This window comes from Strigops habroptila, chromosome 15, assembly GCF_004027225.2.
Source record: "Strigops habroptila isolate Jane chromosome 15, bStrHab1.2.pri, whole genome shotgun sequence".
Lineage (NCBI taxonomy): Eukaryota > Metazoa > Chordata > Aves > Psittaciformes > Psittacidae > Strigops > Strigops habroptila.
Genome location: NC_044291.2, coordinates 10,133,145 through 10,147,680, shown reverse-complemented (window position 1 = coordinate 10,147,680; position 14,536 = coordinate 10,133,145). Strand labels below are relative to the sequence as shown.

The window sequence follows — 14,536 nt, the reverse complement described above, 5'->3', positions numbered from 1 at the left end:
GGAAGGGACCTCAAAGCTCATCCAGTCCCAACCCCCTGCCACGGGCAGGGACACCTTCCACTAAAGCAGGTTGCTCCAAGCCCCTGTGTCCAACCTGGCCTTGAACACTGCCAGGGATGGGGCAGCCACAGCTCCTCTGGGCAACCTGTGCTGTTCTCTGTGCGTAAACCTCTTCTGGCTAGGACAGGCTCAGTGGAGGTATGGGAGTGCAGAGAGTGCTTCTCAAGAGGAGCATGTGGTGCTCTACCTCATAGCTGTGATTTACACCTCGGTGAGTGCTGACTTTGCACTTCCCTGTCTGTACCAGAGGAATTCGTAGCTTGTTCTTGGCAGAGCAAGGCGAATGCTGTTTGGAGGGCAGTAGCTGCCAAGTCACCTCCTGGGCTATGCTTCAGCATCACTGTGCTCAAAGGGTATTTTGTTGCAGATGCCCACCCTGATCTGTAGCATTTGAGGATTAACTTTAGTAGTTCTCTATCTAACACCAGAGTGCATCTGAAAGGAAAATTTACCTCTGCAAAACAAAGACTTTTATTAAACGTGGCATCCTTGCACCAGAACAGGATCTGTCCCAGACCAAGAGGGCTGTCCAGGCTGAAGAACAAGTTTAGGAACGCTTTTGTTCATGTGCTTGTTTTTCTCTTTCTTTTGAAGTGCATTGCTGCTCACTGGCTTTACCAGCATTCCCCAGTTCTTCCTCCAGGGTATCCAGCAATGTCTGAGAACTCTCCAGGATCTGGGAAAGGAAGAAATAAACATAGCTTATTTTTACATAAACTGTTTCTGAGTTCCCTTTGAATTCAGCTGATCTGCCATGCAGCAGGAGGGACCCTCACTATATCTACTTCTCGGTGATGTATCATCCTATTTCACTGCTGGAATACTTCTGACTACAAAACACCTTGGGCAATTTATGTCTTAGAGTAGGAGGCAGAGAACTTCTGGAGCAGGCCACGGGGTGTTTTGGGGGGGGGGTTGGTTTGTTTCAAAGGGAGCTGTTGATACCTGTGTTTTTCAGAGCAGTACTAAACAGTGCCCAGCTGACCCGGTTCCAGCAGTCTCCCACTGTTAAAACTGCACTCTTTAGGTTTCTTGCTTCAAGACTAACTCCACAATGACCTTAAGTCAGACTATATCTTCCCTTTTATTCATTTTCTCCTATTTTTAGCTTACATTGTATGTAATCCAACACTCCCACTCATTGTCCTTTTGGAAGCAAGGCTACAACAGGTTTAGATCTTGCTGCCTGTCCATCTCACCATTTTAGTTTTAACACAGAGGACAATTGTAATGAAGTGCGATAGTGAGGGTGCAGTCCTAAAGATCATCTATGTTCCTACGAACTTGTGGAAATCACTGTGTGGTCAGAGAAGAGATGAAGGTAAGCGCCTGCAGGATGAGACACTGATAGGACGTGTTGGTGGGATCTTGCCATCTTGTCCATGGATGAAGGTGGAGGGAGTCCTGTGCCTGCCAGGGGCTGGGGCAGGCAAGTTTCAGTAAACACTGATTCACTTCTAGGCTGTTGTAACCTGTATCTCAGGTAAGGTTTCTTTTAGAAGCTGCTGTTTGCCTGTGAAGCTTCACAACACAAGTTTTAAGCTGTTAAATTTTTATGTGAGTTCCCCCCATCACACCAGGTCTTGAAACAGGCTGAGAAAACAAGTACAGCCTCATGTGAAAAATATCTGTCACAGGAAGGTACTGACTTTGGGAGATGAAGAGGATGTGACAGAGAGTGATCCCATTCAACAACAAATGGGAAAAAGAGAACTTAGGAAGCAGCTAACAGGGGAAGCTGTTCAAAACACTTGCTTTGAACCAAACAGTTCCTTGGTGCCCACAGAAGGAAGATCATTGCTTATCTGAAAGCAGGCTGGCTGAGCAATGTGTAACTCAAAAGTGAATCCAGCTGTTACCCTATGTGCAAGATCAAGCAGTCCCTGCTTGGCAGAGTTTACAAATTCAGGGAAGGTGAAGGGGTAGAGGAAGCGAAATAACAGTAGTACCCTTGTGGTGTTTGTCTCCTTCCCACCCCTGTACTGGGCCAACAGTTCTACTCTTTTAATGATACTATTCCATCAGAGAAGGAATAAATGACATTAAAAGTTGGGCAAGCAGAGTGTTCAGTAGGCCAACAGTTCTGTCAGTGCAGTGTGTTGTTACCTGCGTGAATTCATGGTCTTCTGGGCCAATGTCTCGGCTCTGGTTTCTTCCTTCTTTCTCTGGGCACCCTGTGCCAGCGCCTCAGCACCCTCACAGGGAAGAGCTTCTGCCTCAGAGCTCATCTCAATCTCCCCTCTGGCAGGTTAAAGCCATTCCCCTTGGCCTGTCCCTACAGGCCCTTGTCCAAAGCCCCTCTCCAGGTTTCCTGGAGCCCCTTTAGGCACTGGAGCTGCTCTAAGGTCTCCCCTTCAGGAGCCTTCTCTTCTCCAGGCTGCCCCAGCCCAGCTCTCTCAGCCTGGCTCCAGAGCAGAGCTGCTCCATCTCCCCCCAACTGATGGTTTGTGAGACGGTCTTTTCTGGGGGGTCCGTTCCAAGGACCACTTTGATGTCTTGTAACAATATGCTTTATCCAGGCTCAAAGTGCACCAAAACAAACCCAAACCCCGACCTCTTCATCGGGGGTCTGCGTGTACCCGGAGCTCTGGCCGGGGCCGGCCGGGCGGGGGTTACGGGGCCGGGGGTGCCGCTCGGGGGTACCTGGCCGTACGCCACCTCGGTCTCGGCGATGGTCCGGTCGAGCTCTGCGCGGGCGGCCAGGTCCCGGGCCAGGCTCTCGCTGGTGCCCGCCAGCCGCTCAGTCAGCGCCCAGATCCGGCGCTGCAGCCGGCTCCGCTCCGCCTCCTGCTCCTGGATCCGCCCGCTCAGCTCCTCCCGCCGGGCGCGCAGCTCCGCCAGCCCTGCGCGGCACGGACCGTCAGCCCCGGCCCCGGCCCCGGCCCCACAGCCCCCCGCCCCGCTCACCGTCCCGCAGCTCCGCGCTGTACCCGCGCAGCGCGGGCCCCGGCCCGCTCATCGCCCCGGCCCTGCCCAACGTCCCGCCGCGCTCCGCCCCTTCCTGCGGTGCGGCCCGCATGGAGCCGGCGGCGGGCGCGGGGCTCTCGGCCGCCTGGCACACGCTGAGCACGGCGCTGGTGCCGCCCGCGGCCCTAGGGCTGGTGAGGGGCCGGGCCGGGCCGCGGGCGGGCGGGGACGGGCTGGGGGGAACGTGCCGCTCCCCGCTCCCCTCACGGGCCTCTGGGCCGCGGCGGGTCCGGCCGCCACCGCGGGCCCCGGGGCGGCCCCAGACTCGTCCGGTCCCTCCGCTCCTGGGTCCGGTTTTCGGGGCCAGGGCTGGGAGGGAACGTGTGGAGCTGCGGGCTTGGAAAGAGGGGCCGGGGGGAGCCGGGGTGCGGCGGGTTGTCTGTGCTCGGGGGCTGTCAGGGAAGGGCCGGCGGGTGCAGCCTGGAGGGCTCCGCGCCCCCCGCCCGTGCTGCGGCTCCCCGGCGGAGCCAGGCGCAGCCAGGGAGGGTTAGGCTTTTGGGGACCCGAGGGTGACCCGTGGCTCTCCTGCCAGCGCATGTGTCCTGCGGGCGGGACCCCTGCCACCGACAGAGGTGGCAATGGACAAGGATGCCCATCCCTGGCAGTGTTCAAGGCCAGGCTGGACACAGGGGCTTGGAGCAGCCTGCTCTAGTGGAAGGTGTCCCTGCCCATGGCAGGGGCTTGGAACTGGATCCCCAGCAGGTCTCTGTGGAGGAACAGCATCCCCTTGGCGCTGTCTGACAGGAGAGCCCGTGTACCTTTGGTCCCTGCTCTTTATGCTGAGGGTCTCTTCTGCCACAGACCCTCCTAGAGAAGTCTTTATGTGTCCTAGACTCGTTATCCCCTCCTCTTTTCAGGCAGCACCGAGGTCCAATGCTGTGGGGCTGCTGAAGGATGCCGACCTGCGGGCAGCCCTGGACGTGCTGCGATGTTATGACCTACACTCGGTCGTGGAGGAGTGGTTCATTGAGGTCCTGCAGACGGACCTCCAGGCAAATATAGCTCCTGAGTTCTGGAACTGCATCAGCCAGTATGAAAACACGGCCGAGGAGCCCCAGTGCTCCTCACTCCTCCTGGACGCGTTCTGTCTTCTCAAGTGCCGCCTGGACCCCTACCTGAACAGCCTGGAACTCCTGGAGAGATGGACCAAGGCAGGCCTGCTCCTGGGGACAGGCGCTCAGATGCTGCAAGAGAAGGTCTACACCATGTTCAAAGCTATCCTTTTCTTCTCCACTACCAAGTCCTTCCAGGAGATGATCCAGCAGTTCTACAGCCGCACATTCAGGATATATATGCGGCAGTGGAAGAAAGGAGAAGATGGAACCGAGTGTGAGAGCAGCATGAGTGAGACTGAGCAGGAGAGTGATACGGAGGAGGGCGGAGGAGAGAGCGCGCTGTGCGCGGGCTGCAGCAGCAGGAGAGAGCAGTGCTGGTGCCCCAAAGCCATGGAGCAGTTTCAGCAGCTCAACGACATCCTGTACGTACATTGGGGGGTGGTGGCTGTCCCTCGGAGCAGGCAGATGGTCTGGGTGGGGAGCAGCAGCAGGTCTTCTTGATCTCTGAAAGCAGGAGTTAGATGTGAGGTCAGGCTGCATCGTGGTGCTGGACAGAGAACCTGACACAGGGGTTCTGCGGCTGGGTGCCAGCCGGTGGTTGAACTAGAGCACATCTTCAGACAGAAAGTTCCTCTCCTTGGATATGAGAATATCTTCTTGCTCTGAGGCCTTCTGTCCTCAAGGAAGCAAACCCTTCTACATGAAAAAGCTTTTGATGGCCAGAAAATAATGTTTCTAAGGAAGATGGGGTAGCAGTAGTGTCATGTGTTATATACCTGTGCCTCTATGTGGGCTATCAGGGCATTTGAACTAAGATGTAGGCCTGCAGCAGTGGAGCAGCAGGGAGGAAGGTGCCTTCAGGTAGTCTCTATTTGCTCATACCTTTGCTTCCCTCTGCTCTGGGCTCAGTCACTGTCGGTCTCCGCAGCCGCCGGCTGAACCTGCTGGAGAGAGTGAGTGCCGATGCCGTCACCACCATCCTGCACAGGATGATAGAGGAGAGGATGGAGCAGCGGTGCAGGGGGGAATACGAGCACTCCTTCCTGAACGAGTTCCAGGAGGTAAGGAGGGCAGCGGGCAGCAAGGGCCCTGCCTGTGGAGATGTGCAGCTGCTCCTGGTGCTGCTTCAGCAGCTCAGGCTAAAGCAAATTCAACCTGAAAACCTCTGGTCCCGGGCTGTGACTCCGCCGCGCCTGGCAGAGAGGGGGTTAAAGCTCCCTGGTTTGATTTATGCTGGAGGGGGAGGTTTGCTCTGCCCTGTGTACAATGGACCGTTGTATTTCACCTGCTGATGTCCCTAGTAACAAGAGAGTTGCTGTGGTTCTGTTTTACCAACAAGAGCGTGTAGTGCCACCTGGCCTGCAGAGGACCCTCCCTCTGCGTCAGTGGGCCCATAATTATAATTTGTGTGGCTGTTTTCTGTTGTCTTTCCCATTTCTCAGCACCCCTTTAAAATAGGAAGTGAGGATGGGAGATGATCAGGGGCTGGAGCACCTCCCACACAAAGATAGGCTGAGAAAGTTGGGGCTGTTCAGCCTGGAGAAGAGAAGCTGCATGGAGACCTCAGAGCAGCTTCCAGTGTCTGAAGGGTCTACAAGGATGCTGGAGATGGACCTTCATCAGGGATTGTAGTGACAGGACAAGGGGTGATGGGTTCAAACTGAAACAGGGGAAGTTCAGGTTAGGTATAAGGCAGAAGCTCTTCCCTATGAGGGTGCTGAGGCGCTGGCACAGGGTGCCCAGAGAAGCTGTGGCTGCCCCATCCCTGGCAGTGTTCAAGGCCAGGTTGGACACAGGGGCTTGGAGCAACCTGCTCTAGTGGAAGGTGTCCCTGCCCGTGGCAGGGGGTTGGAACTGGAGGAGCTTTAAGGTCCCTTCCAACACAAACCAGGCTGGGATTCTATGATAGATCTCACCAGCAGGCCACAAAGAATTAAATTCCTTCCTTGCAACTACCCAGTTATTTTGCTGCTGCCTTGAACCAAGTTTGTGTTGAGCTGTTTGCCCAGTGTGGCCTTAAAATGAAATTCTCTCCTGGGTTATGGCTTTTCCAGGATACAGCCCTGGCTCTGCAGGCTTGCCCTGTGCTCCTTGTTCCTTTGCCTGTGTCGAAGAGCAACCCATGAAGTCAGGTTGCTGTGCAAATCCAACTGCTCTCTGGTTCCCTGGTTTCCTTGCTGTTTCCCATGCCAGCGTCTTTTGTTGCCTGCAAACATCAGCAGTCATTTTATGTTTACTTGCCTTTAGTTGCTGTGCAACATTTCCTTTATTGGAGCTAGTGTGAAAAGCTTTTGGATGACCTGGAGGTTGTTTCAGGGTGCTAGAGAAAATGCAGCTGCATTCCACTTGTCAGACTTGTTCCACTTGTTGCAGAAGGTCCCCTTGCTCCCACCTCCTCAGAAGGGCTGGTGTGTTTGGCCTCAGAGCATTGGAGCATGTCAGAATTAGGAAGAAAGGATTTTAAGGGGAGAAAAAAGCACAAAGCCTGGCAAGACAAAGGTAAAATAGGAGAAAAAAGGGTCTGAGAAGCAGCTTGCTAAAAGTGCAAGTGCTGAGAGCAAACCCCCCTGTCAGACACAGCAGCAGCAGTTCTGGAGTGTCAGCTGACAACTGGGCTGTAACAGGAGCACTCAGAGAGATAAACTCATGGGGGAAATGGGTGGGTTTGATAATAATTGTGTTCCCTAAAACCGAGTTGCTCGGCATCAGTTACAGTCCTTCCCTTTGGCCTTCAGGAACATTCTTTATCTGCTTTGGCACAGCTTTGCCCAGCTCAATGCCCAGGCGTTCTGTAGCCTTCGGGTTCATCCTGCCCTGTCATTGACAGAAGTTGTGCATTTCATTCAGTGTTTCCTCAGTCGAGTAAGTAATTAAAACTGACCATAACCAGACCTTGACTTTCATTTCTGTTTCAGGCTGTCAGAATTTGGTTATCAAAAACTATTAATATCTAGCACCTATTAATACTCAAATACTATCCTAGGAAGTACCTTAAAGTACCTTTCATTGCCAGCTTAAAGGGGAAATGAAAAAAACCAACAAACCAGACACTTTTTTTTGAACATCTGGATATTGAAGTTTGACAATTGCACATTTCTCTGTAGAAAACTAAATCTCAAATATATAAAAAAATGAACTTTCTGATGCTCCCTTTTCAGTTTTTCATTTTATTATTCAGTGACTAGGCCGGTATTTGAGGTCTTGGTTTAAAGTGCCTGAGTTTGGTGGTTGTCTGTGAGCCCTTGGCATGGCTTACTTGTTCTTCATTGGTTTCAGGAGTTGTAGAGATTTTGGGGTGAGGATGGTGCTCCTTTCTGGAGCCCAGCACCCATGCACAGACCTTAGACACCCCTTATCTTCTCATACACATCTGCGTGGTATATATCCTGTATCTTTAGTTAAAGTTCACATTCAAGGCCAGGCTGGACAGGGCTTGGAGCAACCTGCTCTAGTGGAAGGTGTCCCTGCCCGTGGCAGGGGGTTGGAACTGGATGAGCTTTAAGGTCTCTTCCAACAGAAACCATTCTATGATCCCCAGCTGTAACCCAGGCCAGGGTGCATTTGGAGAGTGGCTGGAGGTGATGCTGTCCTTTTCTAGCTGCCCATTTCTGCTTGCTGTCGTAGCTGTGGGGTGAGGAGTTAAGTGTGGGAGGTGGTCGTACATCCAGCTGTGGTGTTCACCACCTCTGTGCTCTCCCTGTCCTTGTGCAGTGGATTGAGAAGGTAATTGGCTGGCTCAGCAGGGTTTTCCTGCAAGATGGTCCCTCTGCTCGCTGCTCTCCAGAAGCCAGCAGCACCCTGAAGCGCTGGCGGTGCCACGTCCAAAGGTTCTTCTACCGCATCTACGCCAGCATGCGCATTGAGGAGCTCTTCAGCATTATTCGAGGTAGGTGAGACCCACTCAGTGTTCGTTGTTCACTCTTGGATTGGATGAATGATCTGTCTTCATCCGCTGACGTACCACGCTGCCTCCTCGTGCCTTCCTGTGGAGCATGGCCACTGGTTGTAGTCACTGCTTGGTTTGCAGATTTCCCAGAGTCGAAGCCCGCAGTGGAAGACCTCAAGTTCTGCCTGGAAAGGACTAATCAGAGGCAGCAGCTGCTCAGCTCCCTGAAAAGTGCTCTGGAAATGCGACTTCTGCATCCAGGTGGGTTTTACATCCCTATGTGTGTCATTACACTGTAAGGAGCCTGGGCATGAGTGAGGATCTACTGGTAGCCATCATCTGACCTCGTGTTTGAGGAGTGAGAGGCAGTCAGGCTGGGCACATCACGTGCTCTCTGTGTTCAGGTGTGCATGGACAGCAGTAGATGGTTATATCCAGCACCTTTTGGCCTCATTTTTACAGTATAGTGAGGAGCTGAGCTAGAAGTTTAGCTTTGGTCCAGGTGGGTAGAGGCTTCTTTGCTGTGTGTGGTCTGAGCTCCTCATGCACAGTCAGGGCTCAACTGGTTTTTGGTGGGCTCTGAGCCTGTGCTCATGGTTGGAATGGTTTCTCAGACATACGGATCTGATCTCTCCCTTTGGCTGGGACAGTAGGGCAGCAAGCCCTTTGCCTCTGACTCTATAGATCAAACCAAGGGCTTGCAGCATCCAAACTCCTTGCATCCAAGCCATTAGTCTGTGCTCTGGGGCTCTGACTTCCTCTGCCCCTCTCCTGTAGGAGTCAACACATCCGACATCATCACTCTCTATATCTCGGCCATCAAGGCCCTGCGAGAGCTTGACCCCTCCATGGTTATCCTGGAGGTTGCCTGTGAGCCCATCAGGAAGTATCTGAGGTAAGAGGCTTGTGGGGCAGCCGTAGGCATCCCCTTTCCCTCCTCTTCCCTTCCCTTGCTCTGTTTCTGTTGCTGTTGGCAGGACGCGGGAGGACACGGTGCGGCAGATCGTGGCTGGTCTCACAGGGGATGCTGAGGGCTCCGGTGATCTTGCAAATGAGCTCTCAAAAGCTGACCCTGTGACCCTGGAGAATGGCCAGGAGAGTGACGATGACATTGCAGAACCAGGGGACTGGGTTCCTGACCCGGTTGATGCAGATCCAGGTTAGATGCCAAGACCAGAAGTCCTGGTTTCCTGCTGCTTTGCCTGGTGGGCTGTAGTCTTGAGCAGCTCATTTGCTTATCCTCTAGAGCTGAGCTGGGGCAAGTCTCTATTGATCTCACACTGTTGTCTGCTGGATTTCACCAGGAAAATCAAGTTCCAAGCGTCGTTCCTCAGATATCATCAGCCTGCTGGTGAGCATCTACGGCAGCAAAGACCTGTTCATCAACGAGTACCGCACGCTTCTGGCCGACCGCTTGCTGCATCAGTTCAATTACAGTGCTGAGAGGTGAGGTCCAAGTGCCCAAGCTCAGGGCTTTCCATGGTGAAATCACCTGATAAAGGTGTGCTTCAGACTAACTCCTATGAACGGCTGTTTGCGGAACCAGGAATGTCTTTGGCCGTTTTCTCTGTAGCTTTGGGTTTGCATCTCAAATTTCATGCACTCACCTCTTCTTGGGCTGCTTCCTGCTCAGTCCTGCACTAGTCCTGCTGAGGCTTGCACTAGTAGGGCAGCATGTAGGGAATTGGAGGCACCAACACCCTCTTAGCTCCATCCCCCATGTTCTGGTGGCCCTCACAACCTGCACAGGCTGCTTAGGGTCAGCAGAAAGTGTCCAAATAAGAAAAAGGGATGAAGCATCAGGAAACCTCAGTTGCAACCCAGCTGTGTCTCTTGACAGTGGCTTTCCTTTCTGTGAAGTGCAGCTACTGCAAACCCTATCTGGGATGGGCAGTCTCAGGCAAGTGGCTCACCAAATGCTGAGGTTGCCCTGTGTTGTTGAGGGGATGGCTACACATGATGCTCATCTGAATGAAAGGGATGGGAGGGCCTTCAAAAAGCTGCTGGCCTCCAGCGGTTGTTCCTCACTGCAATGCTAAGAGGCATCCTGCTCGGATAAAGTGCCTTGCAAGGCTCCCAGGAGGAGCACCCTGTGCCAGGGACTACCTGTCTGGACTGTGTTGCAAGGGGTGGAGGCCAAGCCAGGCTCGTTGTGTGAGGGACCTGAGTCTGATCTGCTCTTTCTCTTACCAGGGAGATCCGCAACGTGGAACTGCTGAAGCTGCGGTTTGGGGAAGCTCAGATGCACTATTGTGAAGTCATGTTAAAAGTAACTTTTTTTATTAATTAAATTCAAATCCAGGGGGTTTGAGCTTGTTGGGGAAGGGAAGGACCCAAAAAAGGGTCTTTTAGGAAAGTTGGGTTCCCAAAATCCCAGTCAGGGCACTGCTTCATGACAGGAAGAAGTGAATTCAAAATCAGGTCTGCTGTGGGTTGGGTTGTCAGCTCTGGGGGATGGTTGCTCTGGTGCTGTTGTCTCTCCTGCCCTTCCTGCAGTTCAGTCTTATGGCACTAAAGGGCTGGGCTCTCCCAGCTCCTTTAGGGTTGGGACTCTGCAGTTTAATTCACTTGGAGCACTGTGAGAAGGAGACGGGTCTGGAGAGACTCCAGTGCAGGGCAGTGTTGAGCTGCAGGCTCTTCCTCAACCTCCCCACAAATGTTTCTGAGTATGTAGCAGACTTTCTAGTAGACACACATGACTGTGTCCTTTCCAAAGTCCCCATCATCGTTTGGAGACAATGCTATCACCTTGGTGAGGCTTCTCCTTTGCTAAGGGTTAACCCTGACTTGGAGAGAAGGGGCTGCCTCAGCTTCCTCTGCCTTTTCCAGGATATGGCAGACTCCCGACGCATTAACGCCAACATCCGTGATGAGGAAGAGAAGCTCCCAGAGGAGGAGAGGCCACCCTTCAGCCTCGTGGCTGTTATCCTGTCCAGTGAGTTCTGGCCGCCGCTCAAAGAGGAGAAGCTGGAGCTTCCAGAGCAGGTCAAGGAAGCCATGGAAGCCTATTCCAAGAAGTATGAGAAATTAAAGGTGAGGCAACTGTAACCCTCCTTCAGGCTTTGTTATATAGCATGGGTTTTGAGAAGTGCCCTTTAACATCCCGTCAGCTTTAGCTGCTGGTACACCCACACTGTTACAGTGGAATCCCAAAGTCCTTCAGCTTTGAATCAGCGTTGGAGGCTGCACTAGCATAGCTGAGCCAAAAGAAGGGTTGATCTCTGTGGCGTGCTGGTCATTGTAGTGACTGCAGTTTGGTAGGAGAGTTTTCTACAACATGACCATGTTTGTTGGTAAAATGGATACTGAGCTGGAAGTTCTTAAGCTGGTTGGCCTAAGTTCTGTGGTAGTAGAAGTGACATCCTGCCTCTGTTGGGCCTCTCTTCTTTGGTACTCTGGCACTCTCCTCTGCTGGTTGTCCTCTTGAAAAGAATCTCTTTTAACATGGTCTCATTTGAAGATTCCCTGTTAGTCTGGAGTTAGGTGAATGCTGCTGCCTCTTCTGCCTGTGGTTTCTCCTGGGTTGTTTCATTCATTTCTGGAGGGTTCCTGAACATGTTGGACAGTTTAGGTGCAAGTATTTTTGACAGTGGCTCAGGCAAAGAGTTCGTGCCTTTATAAACAGCATGGAATGGAGATATACAGAGGAAATATAAGCAACTGTGCAGTATTCTTTTGCGTTCTCTGGGCACTTGATCACGGCAGTTAGTCAAATAGAGAAGGCTGAGGTGCATCTTGTTCTGCACATACAGAACGGGTTGGAAGCAGGAGCATCTGTCTAGAAATCAAAGAGAGATCTAAGTAATTTCCAGAGCTGTGGTCTTGGCTTTCTTGGCTTGGAGCTTCTTATCTGGTGGAGTGCAGAGCATCCATCTGGGGCATGGATGGTTCAGATTTAGCAGTTATGCTGGTACAGTCTGTGTGCACATGCAGATGGTTCTTTGCAGCTAACCTGAAACAATTCGGTGCCTCATGCAGATGTTCCTCTTTAAGCGTCCACTTGTGCTCTGACTCCACTTCCAGCTGGGTTTTCTATATCCTTTCTTGAGCTTAATATACATGAGGTGATACATGCCATGAGGCTGGGAAGCTCCCAGCTCTAGACCCTGTCTCTTCTCCTGTAGCTACATGCCAGGTGTGGATGCAGCTGATGTCTGTGCCTGCAGAAAAATTAGTTAGGAGAGTATGAATGTGGCTGCCCCATCCCTGGCAGTGTTCAAGGCCAGGTTGGACACAGGGGCTTGGAGCAACCTGCTCTAGTGGAAGGTGTCCCTGCCTGTGGCAGGGGGTTGGAACTGGATGAGCTTTAAGGTCCCTTCCAACACAAACCAGTCTGGGATTCTATGAAGGAGGGAGCAGCCTCCTTGAGCATCCTCAGCCTTAAAGAAAATAGTGCTGTTCTCACATCAGTATCAGAAGAGACTGCTTCTCTTCTGAGGACATCCTGCCCCAGATGGATATTTCTTTTCCAGTAGAAGTTTGTTCTGAGTGACCCAGTTGTCTTCCAGTGTTTCCTCAACCTGTGCTTACCACACCAGAGAGCTGAGCGAGTGCTTTTAGGCAGGAGAGGGGCACTGGTCTTGGGCAAGGGCTGAACAACAACTTCTGCCTAGGAGGATGTTCCCCATGAGGGGGTAGGGGACAGTTGGGTGGTGGCAGTGCTGAGTGACCCATGAGGAGGGGAGCAGCTTTGGTACCTGGCAGAGGTGTGAGGAGTGCAACTGGCACTGGTGCTAGAGGGGCATTTGCAGTAACGCAGCACTTAGTGGATCCTGCTGGAAGATCTGCTGTGAGCAGCTGCTTCCCCTTTTCCAGGCCATGAGGACCCTGAACTGGAAGTACCACCTGGGCCTGGTGAGCTTGGACGTGGAGCTGGCGGATCGCACCCTCTCGCTGTCCGTCTCCCCTGTGCACGCTGCCATCATTCTGCACTTCCAGACCAAGAGTGAGTGGCAGCGGCTCGGTGTTACCACCCGTGTCCGTGAGCTTCCCATGGGTGCGAGGGAAGGCTGTGGGTCTCGGGTGGCTGAAGGCTCTGAGAGCAGGACCAAGACCTGGTTCGTGGGCTTAGATCTAGCACAGGTCTCCTAGGAGACAGCACCAGCAGGGCCACAGCTCAGCACCCGCCCTGCGCTCAGGCAGGGCTCACTGCTTGCTCCTGGCAGTGGCTCCCCAGCCTTCCCCACTCTCTCACTAAGCCCTGACATGCTGGGGGTGGGCAGATGTGCTGTTCTCTTCTCTGATATCCATGGTCTCTGCAGGTACATGGACACTGACGGAGCTGAGTGAGGTGCTCAAGGTGCCCGTGACGTCGCTGAAGCGCAAGATGACGCTGTGGCTGCAGCAGGGTGTCCTGCGAGAGGAGCCCCAGGGCACCTTCACCGTCATTGAGGAGGAGCAGAAGGACCAGGTGGAGAAGGTTGTTCTGATAGACAGTGATGAGGAGGGGGACTCTGCCATGGCCTCACAGGCTGACCAGAAAGAGGAAGAGCTGCAGGTACTGTCTGTGTGTCTTGGCTGCTTGCAAAGGCAGCAGGATGATGCAAACATCCCCTGCTTTTGTGGTTGGGGAATCTGATTAAGTTGATGGATTCGATTTGCACTTTGGATTTGCATTTTCCATGGCAAGTCCAGGTTTCTGGTGTGGGGGTTGAAGTGGGTGTCTCTTGATTAACGCTCACTGGTGCAGGTGCTGGATTGCAGCCTTCCCTCCAGAAAAGTGCCCTGCTGTGTGTCCCAACACCTGATGCTGTTCTGTTTAAAGACCAAATGCTCATGGCTGAGAACTTGCTGCCATCTCCAGCCCTGCTCTGCATCTGGGATACAGGATGCTAAAGCACCCCTTTTCCCTCATGGTATAGACGTCAGTGTGATTTACTGTTGCTGTGTGTCCCCTCTGCAGCTGTTCTGGACGTACATCCAGGCCATGCTGACCAACCTGGAGAGCCTGTCCTTGGAGAGGATTCACAGCATGCTGAAGATGTTCGTGATGACAGGCCCCGTGGTGACAGAAATCGATATACAAGAGCTCCAGGGTTTCCTCCAGAAGAAGGTCCGGGACCAGCAGCTCATCTACTCCGGAGGTGTCTATCGCCTGCCCAAGAACTGCAACTAGGCTGCCAGAGTCCCTGCTGTCCCCTCAGTGTCACTGCTCCGGCCTGTCTCAGCTCCTGGTGCCACCCAGCTCTGGGTACTTTCTGTGTGCCCTCTTCTCCGATGGGTGTCCTTTACCACATGGAGACAGCTCAGGAGCAGCCTGGACCATGCACCCCCCAACTACTGGGCCTGGGCCTGGGCCTGCTCCCCACATTGCTTTTCCTCCCTTATGTGAATGTCTGGGCCCACTTCACTGGTTAATAAAAACCAGCAGTCTCATTTTTCAGATGGTACCAACTCCTCTTTCCTCTTCTTTCCACTCTTGGCATCAGCCCTCCCACTCTGGAAGGGCAGGCAGGAAACTCCCCAGTCTGCTGGGCACTGTCTCCCTTTCACTGGGTCTCATCTGTTCCCAGGAGGTTTTGGGAGGAGGCTGTTGGCTCCAGTTGCTGTCTGGGTCTCTGTGTGTGGC

At 53.2% G+C, this 14,536-nt stretch overlaps 2 protein-coding genes across 2 annotated transcripts; one reads left to right on the top strand and one right to left on the bottom strand.

The window, feature by feature from the left end:
* Window positions 1-507: 507 nt before the first annotated feature.
* SSNA1 (SS nuclear autoantigen 1) lies at window positions 508-3,147 on the bottom strand. Its single transcript, XM_030507437.1, has 3 exons — window positions 2,968-3,147; window positions 2,704-2,903; window positions 508-736 (listed from the first exon to the last, which is right to left on the bottom strand). The coding sequence occupies exons 1-3, from the start codon at window positions 3,077-3,079 to the stop codon at window positions 608-610; spliced, it is 441 nt and encodes a 146-aa protein (XP_030363297.1). The 5' UTR covers window positions 3,080-3,147; the 3' UTR covers window positions 508-607.
* On the top strand, window positions 2,912-14,350 carry ANAPC2 (anaphase promoting complex subunit 2). The gene is made up of 13 exons (XM_030507436.1): window positions 2,912-3,161; window positions 3,885-4,504; window positions 5,011-5,143; window positions 7,794-7,968; window positions 8,110-8,229; window positions 8,746-8,863; window positions 8,946-9,127; window positions 9,273-9,414; window positions 10,162-10,237; window positions 10,798-11,001; window positions 12,784-12,913; window positions 13,230-13,465; window positions 13,871-14,350. Exons 1-13 carry the CDS (start codon window positions 3,078-3,080, stop codon window positions 14,081-14,083), a joined length of 2,433 nt encoding a protein of 810 aa, XP_030363296.1. The 5' UTR covers window positions 2,912-3,077; the 3' UTR covers window positions 14,084-14,350.
* Window positions 14,351-14,536: the final 186 nt, after the last annotated feature.